Source organism: Macaca nemestrina, chromosome 4 (genome assembly GCF_043159975.1).
Source record: "Macaca nemestrina isolate mMacNem1 chromosome 4, mMacNem.hap1, whole genome shotgun sequence".
Lineage (NCBI taxonomy): Eukaryota > Metazoa > Chordata > Mammalia > Primates > Cercopithecidae > Macaca > Macaca nemestrina.
The window spans coordinates 29797761-29814433 of record NC_092128.1 but is presented as its reverse complement, the minus strand read 5'-3'; the positions used below and the strand labels follow the sequence as shown (position 1 = coordinate 29814433).

At 40.7% G+C, this 16673-nt stretch overlaps 1 protein-coding gene across 9 annotated transcripts in view; it reads left to right on the top strand.

Annotated features, from left to right (window-relative positions):
* The window catches only part of LOC105471408 (adenosylhomocysteinase like 2), a 212411-nt gene that overhangs the window by 163110 nt on the left and 32628 nt on the right, over window positions 1-16673 (top strand). For all 9 annotated transcript variants that reach the window (XM_011723897.3, XM_011723896.3, XM_071094519.1 and 6 more), the window contains 3 exons: window positions 6523-6666; window positions 7084-7184; window positions 14982-15084. In XM_011723897.3, coding sequence (XP_011722199.1) covers window positions 6523-6666; window positions 7084-7184; window positions 14982-15084 — 348 coding nt within the window. The remainder of the gene's footprint in view (window positions 1-6522; window positions 6667-7083; window positions 7185-14981; window positions 15085-16673) is intronic.

The following is a 16673-nucleotide window of genomic DNA, read 5'->3' as shown; positions in this document are numbered from 1 at the left end:
CACAAAAAATATAAAAATTAGCTAGGCGTGGTGGCACACGCCTGTAATCCCAGCTACTCCGGAGTCTGAGGCATGAGAATCGCTTGAACCCAGGAGACAGAGGTTGCAGTGAGCTGAGATTGTGCCACTGCACTCCAGCCTGGGCAACAGAGTGAGACTCCATCTAAAAAAAAAAATTTTTTTTTTTTAAATAATAATTTAGGCTGGGCGCGGTGGCTTATGCCTGTAATTCCAGCACTTCGGGAGGCCGAGGCGGGTGAATCACCTGAGGCCAGGAGTTCGAGACCAGCCTGACCAACGTGGAGAAACCCCGTCCCTACTAAACATACAAAAATTCGCCGGGCATGGTGGCACTTGCCTGTAATCCCAGCTGCTCAGGAGGCTGAGGCAGGAGAATTGCTTGAACCCGGGAGACAGAGGTTGCGGTGAGCTGAGACTGTGCCATTGCACTCCAGCCTGGGCAACAAGAGTGAAACTCCGTCACAAAAAAAATTAATAATAATTTAAATGACTATAGAAATTAAACTGGAAAGCCCCAAAGACTAACCTCTTCCCTTCTCAGTTTATAGTTTCTCCCTAGATGAACTCATTTATCTCATAGGTTTAAATACCGTGTATTGGTGTTTGATTCTCAAATTTTATCCCAGCTTAAATCTCTCTCCTGTATATTAGATTCATGTATACAACTGCCTGCTAAGTCCTTTCACTTGAATGTTTTATAGGTATCTCTTTTTATTTTATTCTTTTTTTTTTTTTTTTTTTTAAGAGACAGTGTCTTGCTTTGTTGTCCAGACTGGAGTATAGTGGCACAGTCATGGCTCACTATAGCCTCAAACTCTTGGGCTCAGCCAATCCTCCCACCTCAGCCTCCCTGGTAACTAGGACAACAGATGTGTACCACCACATCCAGCTAATTTTTGAAAATTTTTTTGTAGAGATGGGGGGGTCTCACTTTGTTGCCTAGGCTGGTCTCAAACTCCTGGCCTCAAGCAATCCTCCTGCCAAAGTGCTGGGATTACAGGCATGAGTCATGGCACCCAGCCCATAGACATCTCAAACCTCCCATGTATTAAAAACTGAGCTCCTCAGTTCCAACCTTACCCATCTTCAGTCTATTCTCAACACTACAGCCAAATGTATTCTTTTAAAATAAGTCATGCCATATCATTTCACTGCCTAAAACCTTCCAGTGGCTTCCCAATCTCACTCTTAGGTAAAGCCTAAAGTTCTTACAATGGCCTACATTTCTGTTCACCTCTCTACTTCCCTAAACCTCCCCACTCCCCGAGATGTTCATTTCACTCTGGCCTTGCTAGCCTCCTACTGTTATTTTGAAACATGCCAAGCACTCTCCTGCTTCAAGACCTTTGTACCTGTTCCCTCTGCCTGGAATGCTCTTTTTCCAGATACATGCATGGCTGGCTACCTTACCACCTCCAGTTCTTCACCAAAAATCATCAACTTCTCACTGAATCCTATCCTGGCTACTCTTTTAAATTGTACCCAACATGGTGACTATAGTTAATAACAATGTGTTGTATTCTAGAAAATTGCTAGGACAACAGATTTTAAGTGTTCTCACCACAAAGAAATGATAGGGATATGAGGTAATGCATATGTTAATTATCTCTGTTGAGCCATTCCACAATGTGTACATATCTCGAAACATCATGTTATACACATAAATATGTACAATTTTGTCAATTAAAAATTCATTAGAAATAAATACTATACAGAACTCCACCCAACATTCTCTATCAAATTTTCCTCTATTTTTCTTCATGGCACTTATCATATAACATATATATGTTACTAATATGTTTTGGTCTTTTCCCTTCTACTTAAATGCAGGATCCATGAGAACAGAGATTTTTTTTTTCTTTTTTTTTTCTGTTTTACATTGCTGTATTCCCAGCACTTAGAACCGTTTGACACATAAGAGGTACTCAATAAATACATATTGGTGAAAGGTGTTCAGAGACATTATACTTTTATACCCTTGTTGAGGTCTCTAATATACTCAGTGTGTGTGAACAACAAAAGCAGGTTTATGAGATTTCAAAAAAAGATACTTTCCTGTCCAAAGTGCTTGTTTTGCTGAAGATACTCAGAGGCTTACATAGGCTGTAGCCTCCTCTCCCTTCCTAGGGATCCTAGTACTAAGTTTTGCCATGCTTTCATTTAGAAACCTCTACCAGCTTTTCTCAACCAGGGATCCTCATCTGAATCACAGAACACAGAAAATGATTTTATAGACTTTCTTAATTTTCCAAAAGATGATACATGACTAGTACCTTTCCAGATGTGTGGAAGAGAAGTTAATTCATTATGTACAATGAATGCTTCAAGGCATTAGGACTTAATTCTAGCAGAACCCAGGTTGAACAACGCTGCATTAATCCCTGGAACTATTTTATAAGAAGCAAACTTCTAAAAAGCTCTTCCCCTAAGGAAAAAAACCTCATAAAAACAAATGAACAGAAGAGACTTTTTTTTTTAATCAGACCATTCTCAGTGATATATTTCTGAATAAGCTGTCTTTGCAGTGAGTTACTTGGTTAAGAATGAAGAGAGAAGACAGGAGTCCCTTCTTCACAATTGGTTCTTTTTTCCCCCAAACTCTACAATTCTTATAAAGTTTGAGATATTTTCAGATTTTTCTGAACAACAAAGTTTTGTTTGTTTGTATTTGAGATGCTAACATAGCTTTTTACATTCATCAGTGAAGTCTGCTATAACCAGACACACAGGTCCCTACTGTTACTTCCATTACCAAATGAATAGGTTAGTAGGTCCCTACTGTTACTTCCATTACCAAATGAATAGGTTAGGCCCAAGAGGAGTTGCCTGACATAAAATAGTCTAATAGGACTAATTCAGTCAGGGTTCTGACTGCTGCTTCTCCTAGCAGTAGCCCACAGTATCACAGCTGCTGAGAGGTAAAGCTTGAGCCTTAAAACGTGTATACATGTTCTGTGAGATAGATTGTGGATTCTTGATTCACCATGTTGTATTCTGATTTTGGAAAATAATGAAACAAGATAACATCCCATAGTACTGTACTTCGTACTCCTTTTCTACATAGAAACGGAACCCTTCTGGTTATCATCTCATTGATTCATAAGACTTTTCTGGTGGTAGTTGGGGGAAAGAGCATGAGGAAAGAGGGAATCTGTTACAGTTTACAGTTAGATAAATTGAAAATTGGTCACTTAACCACTTAGGGTTGAAGCTAGAGCTAGGATTTCAGGACTATTTTAGTAGGTTATTGGTTGTTCTCGCTTATTTAAACTATGACTCTGGGCTTTAGAGTATGCTGGCAATTACAAATATTTTAGAAACTCTGTTCAAGTGTGTTTGTGCGTATGTGCTGGGTTTCTCTAAATTTTCCTAGGAACAATCCTTAATGCTATCTCAACTGTCATCATGAGTTTGTTACTCTGTGGCAGAAATGAGTATGGATTCAAAGAATAAATGAGTAAATGTCACTAATTCAGCAATAACCTTTCCACTGTGTTTGCAGAACTAGTAATACATTCTCTTGGTCTGGATCTGTCAGCCATGTCGTATCCGCATAGTAGGACAATCTAGACAACTGATATTTTTGGTTCTTACCTGATAGCAGGTCGGTATAAGGAGTTCTTTGAGGCCGGGCATGGTGGCTCTAGCCTCTAATCCTAGCACTTTGGGAGGTCAAAGTGGGTGGATCACCTGAGGTCAGGAGTTCAAGACCAACCTGCCAGCATGGCGAAACCCGTCTCTACTAAAAATGCAAAAATTAGCCGGGCACAGTGGCAGGCGCCTGTAATCCCAGCTACTAGGGAGGCTGAGGCAGGAGAATTGTTTGAACCCAGGAGGCGGAGGTTGCAGTGAGCCGAGATCGTGCCACTGTGCTCCAGCCTGAGTGACAGAGTAAGACCTTCTGTCTTCAAAAAAAAAAAAAAAGGCTCTTGGAAAATAAATACATTCTGGCTCAAAGAAAAACATTGGTTGAATTAACTGTAACTACTTGACTACTGTTAAGAAAGTAAAATACTTTTTTTTCCAGCTTTTAGAATAGGGAAGTGGTATAAAGATTTTTTTTTTTCTTTGAGTCGGGGGGGAAAAATGGTGAAGCCGGAAATTGGAATGCTTCCCTTAAGGGGAAGTTTTCAAATTTTGTTTTGCTTTTTTGTTTTCTTCTGACTCATTCTTAGAAACTAAAGAGGCATAGGGAGGGGGATCTCTTCTGGGTAGAGTTAGGACTCCAGTCTCAACCTCTCAAATCACTGCCAGCCAACCACCTGCTGCTTGGGTAGATTAGTAGGAGATGATGGAGGTATAAAAAAAGAGAAACTGCTAAATGATAATGTATGTATGTCATTCTTTTCCCATTCAAAATCCTAAAGCTGAGTAAGAACCCTTAAAGATGTTATATCTGGAACTGAATTTAAAATATGTGCAGAAGTGGGTAATATCAGGTATCATTTATTGAGTGCTTAATTACTGTATGCCAAGCATTGCACTAAGCACTTTACATATATTATCTTACTTAATCTGCTCAACCATTTGACTCTGACAAGTCATGTTCTCCTATTATATAGTCTTATGACATCCTGATTTCCGCTTTACAGCACACATTACAACTGTTTTTTTTTAAGCTCTAAATAACTAATTTTGTAACTAGTTATTTCTTCTTTGACTCACTGACTTGACTGAAAACTCCATGAAGGTAAGGACCATCTATATCTGTCCTATATTTCCAGCACCTAGACTGTGTCTAGCACACAATAGATGCGTAATTAAAATTTGAATAAACAACCGAGTGTGTGAATGACTGAATACGTGAGTAAATTAACAACTCTTTCAAATGGATCAGCTCCGCATACACCCAGAAACAGAGACTGAGACTCAAATCAAAGACTGACTCCAGAACACATGACCAATATATTTGAATGGCCATTGGGAAGCATAAAAGTCATCATGACTCTGAAAAAGGATTTGAGATTTCAGGATATTCTGAATATGAACACTTTCTTCAAAAGTAATTTTCCCATAAATCTGGATCAGGGTTAGGGATGGCTATTTTTTTCTCTCTCAGGTAGTAGAAGCATGGTTCCCCTAAGCCTCTAGTTTATTAGGTATTTCTGAATATTGATTAGTAAAACAGATGACTTCCCGGAAAGCTGTTTCTGGGTTCTGTTGCCAAAAGTACTTTGAGCTTTCACTCACCCTAGGAGAGAGAACACAAACTTTTTGTACAGATTAGCTCCTTTCAAGAACAAAAGTCTCTTTGGGGATTTACTAATTCCCTCACCTCCCCTGGTGCCCATGTTCATTCCTGTTGCCTCGTGTTAGGACTTTGCTCCAGCTCCATGAGAGATTCTCAAGCCCCTCCTGCCCAAATGGTTTGTAGTGCCATGCCTGATTAACTGGGCAAGGTCAGACTTGCCTTTTACAGCCCTCCCAGAGATAGACCGTTTGCTAAGAAATCTCAGAAATGCCTTAATTCTCTGGATATAAGTAGATCAGAGTATCATAGACCGTAGGCACTCTGAGCTTTCACAGTTTTCTACCCTTAAAAGTGATGGCAGTACTTTACTCCATTGAGAGATACAAACCTTTTTCTAGAGAGTGTTTCTTAACCCCCCAAAAAACTTGGAGGTTAAGAACTATCTTCAGAAATTCAAATGCAAATCAGGGAAGGACGCTGCTTCAAATAATCTAGCAAGTGGTTAGTAACTACAGAATCCTGTGAAGACTAAAAAGACCCCAGCTAAGCATGTGAATAGCAGTAGCAAGCAGCTGCCTGTTAGCCACGATAAAAAGTTTTGGACCTTTCACACTCTAGTGTATGTTGCTAAATGGATTAGTTATCAGAGCATTTTATTGTACCAAAGAGGATTTATTCACTTCTTTGGGAGTCTAAAATGCCTAACGCGGGACCCACTGAGGCCAGCAAGAAGGGAGAGCACATTGAATACTTCATTGTTAATGTCTAATTAGGTCTGCAGGCACAATTCAGCCTCATCAGAGTCCGTCTTAAAAAAGAAAGCTCTGTTATGTGAGACAAATACTTTTTGTGTGGTTCTTAATTACTTTCCCATGGATTCCTTATTTTCTAGGTCTTATCTGTTCAGTAATTGTACTAAAACACAAATTATATCAAATATTTAAGCAGCACACAGAGCAGAGTAGCTAGAATCCCAAAAATCCACAGGTTAATGACCATGATCTTGCATTAGGAACTTTCACCTAATGCTACCGTGGTGTAACCTTCCCTTTTTGCATATTCAAGGACCTCTGTATGTTCTGAAGATGAAGTTAACCCTAATTTCAAGTTAAGGCTATCCAGGAAGAATGTCTTTGGCAATCTCTTTCAGCTTCCCTCTTCTGGTCTGTGTATAGCATGTAGTTGCTTACCAGAGGTAAAAAATTTATATGGCGTTAGGTGGCTAGAGAAGCCTCAGTTCGCTCCGTGGTTTGGAATTTTAGAGGAAGCATTTTTTTATTCCCTGAGCGTTTTTTATTCTGTCATTCCAGCGGCTTCATATACAGATAGCTCTGATGATGAGACATCCCCCAGGGACAAGCAGCAAAAGAACTCTAAGGGAAGCAGTGACTTCTGTGTTAAGAACATCAAACAGGCAGAGTTTGGACGAAGAGAAATTGAAATTGCTGAACAAGGTAAAGAAAACAAGCACCTTTTCCTTCTTAACCTGCCTGTGTCTTTTTGTCTGTATTAATCCCTTTTTATGTCTGGGGTCTGGTGAAATTTCTATGTGATAAGAATACTTATAACAAAAGAAATATGAGTTCAGAAAACACTGGGGAAATCTGGCAAGTCTAGAAGGAACCCTATATTTGGAAAAAAAAAAAGGGAGAGAGACTGGATAAGGACAGGAATATAGAGAATCAGAACCCTGGAACCTCTGAAAGCCCTTTATAAAGGAAAATTCAGGTTTAATGTCTTGATCCCTGGAGAAACCTAATCTAACCTGATCAGGGGAAGGATCTTAACTTAAGAAAATAAGTTTTTCTGTTTGTTCTTTTATCTCTTATTCCCTCTTCTTTAATATTGCTGTATTTATTGGGGCTTTTCAGAAATGCCTGCATTGATGGCTTTGAGGAAGAGAGCTCAAGGAGAAAAGCCTTTGGCTGGAGCCAAAATTGTGGGTTGCACACACATCACTGCTCAGACTGCTGTGAGTTCTTTTCTTTTCTCCTTTTAATAACAATAGTTAATAATAGCCACGAGCTACCGAAAGCTTACAAGATGCCAAGCACCGAGTTAAGAGCTTAACAAGTATTAGCTCATTAATCCTTATAATGGCCATATAAAGGAGGTATTCTTGTTTCCATTTTATAAACGAAAAGCTGAGGCTCAGAGGGCCTAAAATATTTGTTTACGGTTATACAGCTAGAAATCACAGAGTCAAGATTTTAACTTCAATATATAGTAGTCCTCCTGCTTTGTCTGTGGGGGATAAGTTTCAAGACCCCTAGTGGACACCTGAAACTTCAGGCAGTACTGAACCCTATATATATTATGTTTTTTCCTGTACATATATACCTATGATCAAATTTAATTTATGCAATTGGCCCTCCATATCCACCAGTTCTGCTTCCTGAGGATTTGACCAACTGCAGATCAAAAATATTCAGAAAATAAAATAATACAGCAATAAAAAATAACAGATAAGAAATATAACAACTATTTACATAGCATTTACACTGTATTAGGTATTATAAATAACCTAGCGATGCTTTAAAATATACAGAAGGATGTGCACAGATTATATGCAAACATTACATCATTTTATTTTATTTTATTTTTATTTTTTTTGAGACGGAGTCTCGCTCTGTCACCCAGGCTGGAGTGCAGTGGCCGGATCTCGGCTCACTGTGAGCTCCGCCTCCCGCGTTCACACCATTCTCCTGCCTCAGCCTCCTGAGTAGCTGGGACTACAGGCGCCCGCCACCTCGCCCGGCTAATTTTTTTGTATTTTTTAGTAGAAACGGGGTTTCACCGTGTTAGCCAGGACGGTCTCGATCTCCTGACCTCGTGATCCGCCCGTCTCGGCCTCCCAAAGTGCTGGGATTACAGGCTTAAGCCACCGCGCCCAGCCCATTACATCATTTTATATAAGGGACTTGAGCATCCTCAGATTTTGGTATCCATGGGAGTCCTGGAATCAATTCCCTGAGGATACTGAGAGACAGCTATAAATTCAACGCAGTAAGAAATGAACAACAATAACTCAAAATAAAAGAGAGCAATTGTAACAATAGACTGTAATAAAAGTTATGTCACATAAAGGAATTTATCACAGTACATAGCAGAAAGTCCAAAGGGAAGGCAGACTTCAGATGCAGGATCTCAGGGTTCCAGCTTCACCTCTCTGATTCTCTTGGAGCTGCCTCCTCAGTATGCTTACTTCACCCTCAAGCTGATAGCAAGATGCTTACAGCTATTCTAGTCATCACAAACTGACATGAAAAAGAAGAGGGACCATTTCTTCCTCGCTCAAGAGAAGTCCCTCCAGGATACTCCATCATGTCTCATTGGGCAGAACTGGATCACGTGCCTGTGCTCCATCAGTCCTAGCAAGGGGCTTGGAATTACCATGATTTGCTTACACCAGTGATTCCTACCTTACTCTCATCAGTTTTAATGTCCCCTTTTTATTAAAAAACTTTTTTTTTTGCAGTGTCCCTGAATTATCCTGAAGTGAAATTCAGATATAACATGTCTAGGTACATATAATCTTTAAAAAAAATCAATATAAAATCTTAACTGAAATATGAAGGAGGAAAAAAAGAAAGTACAATACTTAAAATAATGTGTATTTCAATATGTAAATACTCGAGGACAACTATAGTAGAACAATCAGATATTTGTACTATTTCACAGTATTATTTGAAATAGTATTATTTGAAGACAGAAAGAAATGTGTTATTGATTCCAGAGCATCAGAGCAGCATTGCCATGATTTTCTGAAATAGTAAACAACTTTTTGTAAACTTCTGAACAACAAGAACAACAAAAAGTATGAGTTTTCTCTTCATTTATATAGCTGTTACATTCCTGGAAAAACTATTGTTTTGTATTAAAACTACAAAACTACTTTTTGCTAATTTGTAAAGTGGAATTAGATTTGAGTACTCAGATAATTGTAGATAGGTTTTTCACCCATGTGAACTTTCGTTTTGACATTTGAAAATTGTACCAGCTACAGACACAGTTTTTTGTTGAGACACTTTCAGAATATAGAGATTTCTGGTCCTGTCCACTGAATGCCAATAGCACTCTCCTTCCAATTATTGTGGCAACCAAAAATGCCCCCACAATTTTCTAGATCTCCTCTTTTATCACCAGAGATGCAGTGTATATGGAGTTGCTAACCATAATGAGACCACTATAGGGAAATTGGAATATTGAGCAATGGTCTGGAATCTTTTATGGGGATCCATAAGATCTGGGTCATCTGTGTGGCTAGATCAGCTTTCCAAAGATCATGTCTCCCAAAGCACAACACTTATATGGTCACATTCCTGATTCAGAACATTAGAGATTCCTCAAGGTACAGACAGCTACTATTAGCATCTTCACTATGAGACTTTTCTGGGTTATATGTTCTCCGAGGAAAAGAGTACCTTGACTGCCCAAAATTAATATAATAAATTGAAAAGCTATCTATTTTGGAGCTACAGACTAATGAATCAAGACAGAAACACTCTTGAATCTTTTTTGGCCTGCTCAGTCAGCGACATGAGACTTCAGTGTGGTAGCTTAAAATAGTAAGTGCTTCTCTACTGTCTCATGTTGCTGAATTACATCTAGTTTGTTTTTTACCCTTAGGCCCACTGAGCATTACCACCCTTCATGGTTCCTTTTCTATTTTTTTCCTGAATGGATTAATCACAATTAGCTTACCAATTTTAATATTAATTTATTGTTTCCACCCCACATTTTTTTCCTTTAAAAAATAACTACAAAGAAATTTTGCTTTGTTTGCCAACCTAATACTCTTTCACCCTTATCTTAGTTCATTTGGGCTGCTATAACAAAATACCTTAGACTGGGTAATTAATAAACAATAGATATTTATTGTTCACAGTTCTGGAGGCTGGGAAGTCCAAGATCAAGGCGCCAGCAGATTCAGTGTCTGGTGAGGGCCTGTTCCTCATAGATGGCGCTTTCTATGTGCCCTCACATGGCCAAAGGGGAAAGCAAGCTTCCTCAGGCCTGTTTTATAAGTACACTAATCCCATTTGTGAGGGTAGAACTCTCATGTCTAATCACCTCCCAATCACTTCCGTAATCACTTTTTAATACCATCGTCACCTAGGGGGTTAGTTTTTAACATATGACTCTGTGGGGGGAGGACATACATTCAGACCATAGCATTCCCCAAATACCTTAGCGTATATTTTCTACAAACAAGGACATTTTCCTGTACAACCAGTATAACCATCAGAAGTAGAAAATTAACATTGATTCATTATTACCATCTAATCCTTAGATCCCACTGGAGTTTCACTTGTTGTTCTGATAATATTTTTGTAACAAAAGAATCCAGTCCATGGTTATATGTCACATTTAATTGTCATGTCTTTTTAATCTTCATTAGTACAGAATACTTTCTCAATCTTTCTTTGATTTTCATGACCTTGACACTTTTGAAGATTACAGATGAATTATTTTGTAGAATTTCCTCAATTTGGATTTTTCTGATGCTTCCTTATTATGAGATTCAGGCTATGCATCTATGATGGGAATACAGGGAAGTGATACATCCTGTCAGGTGGCACATGATTTCAGTTTGTCCCAGAACTGATGATGTTCACTTTAATCCCTTGATTGAGATATTGTCTGCCAGGATTTTCCTCTGTAAAAGTTATTTTTCCCAGTTTATAATTAATATGTTTTTTAGACTGGGTGCGATGGCTCACGCCTGTAATCCCAGCACTTTGGGAGGTCAAGGCTGGCAGAGATCACTTGAGTCCAGAAGTTCAAGACTAGCCTAGGCAACATGGCAAAACACCATTTCTACAAAAAAATACAAAAGTTAGCCAGGTGTGGTGGCATGTGCCTGTAGTTCCAGCTACGGGAGGCTGAGGTGGGAGGATTGATTGAGCCCGGAAGGTAGAGATTACAGTGAGCAGTGAGCTGAGATTGCACTGCACTCCAGCCTGGGTGACAGAGTGAGACCCTGTCTCAAAAATAAATAAAAATAGAATTAATATGTTTATGTGAGGTAATACTATGAAACTGTAAATATCTCATTCTTTATCTTTGATTTATTCATTATTTTTATTTGTATGGAATCATTGTTTCCTATTTTATTTAATAAGTTATAATCCATTACTATCATTACTTACTTACATGATCATCTTGTTACCAATTTGACCAGGGAGAGCCTCTTCAGTGTGGCTTCTGTGACTTGTCTTTTGACATGTCGCTTTTATTCTTTGAACACTTCCTTGCTTTTGGTACAAGATCACCTCCGCTTATCTTGAACATTCCATGTCCTACTCTTGGAATCAGCCATTTCTCCCAGAATGCCTGGCTCCTTTTAGTGGATCTGGGCACTAATGTGCTGTTTGGTTTTGAAATGTCATTGTTCCCAGATCCTCTTTTTTTCCTCTCCATACATGTAATTGGAGTTCCAGAAGGCAAAGAGGGAAAGAATCCATAGATTCCCATAGATCCCATAGATTTTAAGCACTCTGTTCTGATTTTTTTCTGCCAGTCTTTTTCTTTTTGTATTTCAGTTCAGTAATTTCTTTTTTTGTTTTTGTTTTGTTTTGTTGAGTAGTGTCTCACTGTGTCACCCAGGCTGCAGCGCAATGGTACAGTCATTGCAGGCTCATTGCAGCCTCAAACTCCTGGGCTCAAGCGTTCCTCCTGCCCCAGTCTCCCAAGTAACTGGGACTACAGGCATGTACCATCATGCCTGGCTAATTTTTTTAATTTTATGTAGAAATGAGATCTTGCTGTGATGCCCAGGCTGGTGTCAAACTCCTGGCCTCAAGCGATCTCCTGCCTCAGCCTTTCAAAGTGCTAGGGTTACAGGCATGAGCCACTGTGCCTGGCTCAGTTCAGTAAATTTTATTGGTCTATCTTCAGGTTCACTGATTCTGTCCCTGGATGTGCCCAGTCTGATGATAAACCTGTTGAAGGAACTTTTAATTTGACATTTTTTTTTCTGGCATTTGTATTTGCCTTTTTTTTTAAGACAGAATTTTGCTCCTGTTGCCCAGGCTGGAGTGCAATGGCGCAATCTTGTCTCGCCACAACCTCCAACTCCTGGGTTCAAGCGATTCTCCTGCCTCAGCCTCCCGAATAACGGATTACAGGCATCTGCCACCAAGCGGCTAATTTTGTATTTTTAGTAGAGATGGGGTTTCTCCATGTTGGTCAGGCTGGTCTCAAACTCCCGACCCCAGGTGATCCGCCCACCTCAGCCTCCCAAGGTGCTAGCCTTTACAGGCCTGAGCCACCGCACCGGCCTGTATTTGACTTTTTATAGTTTCCATCTCTGCTGAAATTTTCTGTCTATTCATAGATGTTGTCTGTCTTTCTCAACTAGATCCTTTAACATACACATATTACTCCAGCCTGGGCAACATAGCAAGACCCTAAAAAAGTAAAAATAAATAACATAAACATATTAATCATAGTTATTTTAAAGCTCCTGTGTGATCAAACATCTGGCTCATTTGAGAGCCTGCCTCTATTGTTTACTCATTTCCTGACAGTGTTTTTTTTTGTTTTGTTTTGTTTTTACTTTTTATATGTCCTGACATTTTTAATTGAGTGGTAGTATATTAGTTTTCATTATAGTCATGAATTGGGCTGGATTTAGAGTTTGTTGTATACCAATAAAGGCTTCAAATTCCTCCAGCAGTGGACTGCTATAACCTTGTAATTTGAGGTTACCAAAGGACATTCCTCAGTATTTCTGCTTTACCCTCAGTTTTCAGCTACTTCTGCACACGTGTGCCACAGAAGTGTCCTCTTTTCAAGTACCTGTCCCATCTGCCATACTAGACTGCTGCTCCTTGTTTCCTGGGGCTAAGCACACGGTGAGGGCAAGTGGGGTTTTTGGATCTCTGGTGCGGTCTCAGTCTTAGGCAGACGTCTGTGAGGGCAGGGTTTTCTCAATATTCCTGCCTCTCCTATCTGTAGCAGCCAAACTTTGCCTTGCATCTGTGGTGGGTCTTGGGCAAGACATATTTTCCTGCCCTCCCTGGAGAGCTGGAGAGGTAGCAGATCCTTACTTTGTATCAGTGAACTGTCCTGGGCCCAAAAGTTTTTCCTGTGCCTCTCCCAGAGGCAGAGAGTTTTTGCTTCTGCCTTCCTCCAGAAACAGTGGATCTTTGCCTGGTCCCTAATAGCAGGCCCACTTCCTGCTCTTCCTATAGCTTGAGGCTTTTGCTTCCTATGAGAGAAGAGTATAGGGAAGTGCCCAGGTTTCATGTCTGTTTCTGAGCACAGCCAGTCACTTCCCTGCCCCAGTCTTTCTTTTGAGCACTGGGTGGAAGCCTCTGGAAGACAGCCTGCATGTGAATGGGAAATCTACTTGTGCCTGGAGCTTCAACAAATTCCACATTGACACACTTTCCCACACCCCGCCTTTCCTAATTGTTCAAAAGTTTAGCTGACATTTTCTTATCCTCATCTGCGGCAGCCATTTCTTCCTCACATGCGCTGCCAAAGGTAAAACAGTCTTCCCTCTCTCTTTAAAAGGATGTGTCACTCTTTGGAGGGCAGTTCACTTCGGTGCTTTACGGCCTCAGCTGTGCTTTATGGCCTCAGCTCTTTGATGGGCTCAAGAAGAGTTTGGCTTTGTAGATTACCCAGTTTTGGGGGTTTGTGTGTGTGTGTTTGTTCGTTTTGGTTTTTTTTTTTGTTTTGTTTTGAGACGGAGTCTTGCTGTGTCACGCAGGCTAGAGTGCAATAGTGCAATCTCGGCTCACTGCAAGCTCCGCCTCCCAGGTTCACACCGTTCTCCTGCCTCAGCCTCCCGAGTAGCTGAGACTACAGGCACCCGCCACCACGCCTGGCTAATTTTTTTGTGTGTTTTTAGTAGAGACGGGGTTTCACCATGTTAGCCAGGATAGTCTCGATCTCCTGATCTCATGATCTGCCCGCCTCAGCCTCCCAAAGTGTTGGGATTACAGGCGTGAGCCACTGCGCTCAGCCATTTGAGACAGAGCTTTGCTCTTGTTGTCCAGGCTGGAGTGCAGTGGTACAATCTTAGCTCACTGCAACCTCTGTCTCACCGTTTCAAGCCATTGTCCTGCCTCAGCCTCCCAAGTAGCTGGGACTACAGGCGTGCGCCACCATGCCCGGCTAATTTTTCTGTATTTTTAGTAGAGATAGGGTTCACCATGTTGGCCAGGCTGGTCTCGAACTCCTGACCTCAGGTAATGACCCACCTCAGCCTCCCAAAGTGGGATTACAGGCATGAGCCACCATGCCTGGCCATGTGTTTGGTTTTTTGGAGACAGGGTCTCACTCTATTGTCCAGGCTGGAGTTCAGTGGCACAATCACGACTCACTACAGCCTCCATCTCCCATGCTCAAGCAGTCCTCCCACCTCAGCCTTCCTAGTAGCTACCCAGCTTTTTCATGTCATTAAGGTGGGAGCTTCTCTTGTAGCTTTGTGTATTCTAAACAGAAGCAGAACTGTAAATCTGTGTTTTTTAAGAAAAGTTTTGGCTCTGAAGTCCTTGATTTATTAAATCTTATGGGGAGGCTTAATTTAAATTGGTAAAAACAGAGAGTCAGCTGGAGCCTCCCTCTTCCCATGGCTTCCCCCAATACTTGCCGCCTTCTTAGAATACTGAAGAAGTTCTGTAGAGCCCAATTTGAAAATCACTGGCCTAAGTCATTCCTGTTGTATTTTCTGATTGTAAAATATATAAACTTTATCTCCTTGACTAGTTGTTTGGCCCAGGCTTGCTCATCCCCTGCTTTGTCTTTAATACAGGTACTTATGGAAACTCTAGGTGCTCTGGGGGCCCAGTGCCGATGGGCTGCCTGCAACATCTATTCCACTCTCAATGAAGTGGCTGCTGCTCTAGCAGAAAGTGGTAAGAGCTTGTTCTCTGTGCCTTTGGCTAAAGTAAGTCTCCAAAAAGTTCTGTTGTTTCAGCATAAATCTTTAAAGAAGGTTGACAATAAAAGAACTATCTTGGAAGAAATAGATCTCAATTCTTGATGAATTTACTTTTTCTGGCCTTCGCTTGTCAAATATGATCTAGTTAACTTTGCCATTTTACAGTTGACAAATATCTACCTTTGTCTAATATTCCATTATTAGGTAATGCTTTGTTTTGACTCACTGATTTACTAATAGCAGAGCACTAGTGAACACTACTCATTGAGGTAACATGGATTACAGGAGAAAATGCTTCACCCTTAGTTTTGTGACCCTATTGGTTTTCCAGCAAGTAATTTGCCCTGATTTAATGTTTGGTGTTTCTGCTTCAGGAGTAAAGAGGACTTGACCTGGCAGATTAATATTTGATCACAGCATCCACTAGTAGTTGATGGACAAAAGAAATAGAGAAATTTGGACTTTGCCAGCCTCTTGCCTTTACTCTTTGGCAGTACAGCTCAGCGTTTCATTTGTTCTTTCATTTTAATTTACTTATTTATAAGATTTTATGGCTGTATATATGATAGAAAAATATTTAATACTTTATTAATACAAATAGTAAATGTGTACCCCAGTGAATACGCATTCATTTCTTTTCCTTTTTTTTTTTTTTTTTTTTGAGATGGAGTCTTGCTCTGTCGCCCAGGCTGAAGTGCAGTGGCTGGATCTCAGCTCACTGCAAGCTCTGCCTCCTGGGTTCAGGCCATTCTCCTGTCTCAGCCTCCCAAGTAGCTGGGACTACAGGCACCCGCCACCTCGCCCGGCTAATTTTTTTGTATTTTTTAGTAGAGACGGGGTTTCACCTTGTTAGCCAGGATGGTCTCGATCTCCTGACCTCGTGATCCGCCCGTCTCGGCCTCCCAAAGTGCTGGGATTACAGGCTTGAGCCACCACGCCCGGCCGTTTTCCTTTTTTTTTAAGTAGAGACAGAGTCTTGCTCTGTCACCCAGGCTGGAGTGCAGTAGTACAATAGTGTTTCCCTGCATCCTTCAATTCCTGGGAACAGGTGATCCTCCCACCTCAGTCTTCTGAGTAGCTGGGACTTTAGGCACATGCCACCATGCCCAGCTAACTTAAAAAATTTTTTTGAAGACACAAGGTCTTGCTCTGTTGCTCAGGCTACTCTCAAACAGCCAGCCTCAAGTGATCCTCTCGCCTCATCCTCCCAAAGTGCTGGGATTAGAGGTGTGAGCCACCATGCCCAGCCCATTTTTTTTTTTATTTCTTAATTTAATTTCTATTTTTAATTTTTATTATTTTATTATTTTTATTTTATTTATTTATTTTTTTGAGACAGAGTCTCACTCCGTCGCACAGGCTGGAGTGCAATGGTGTGATCTCAGCTCACTGCAACCTCCGCCTCCCAGGTTCAAGCAACTCCCCTGCCTCAGCCTCCTGAGTAGCTGAGATTACAGTTGACCTCCACTACACCTGGCTAATTTTTGTATTTTTAGTAGAGACGGGGTTTCACCATGTTAGTCAGGCTGGTCTCGAACTCCTGACCTCAGGTGACCCGCCTGC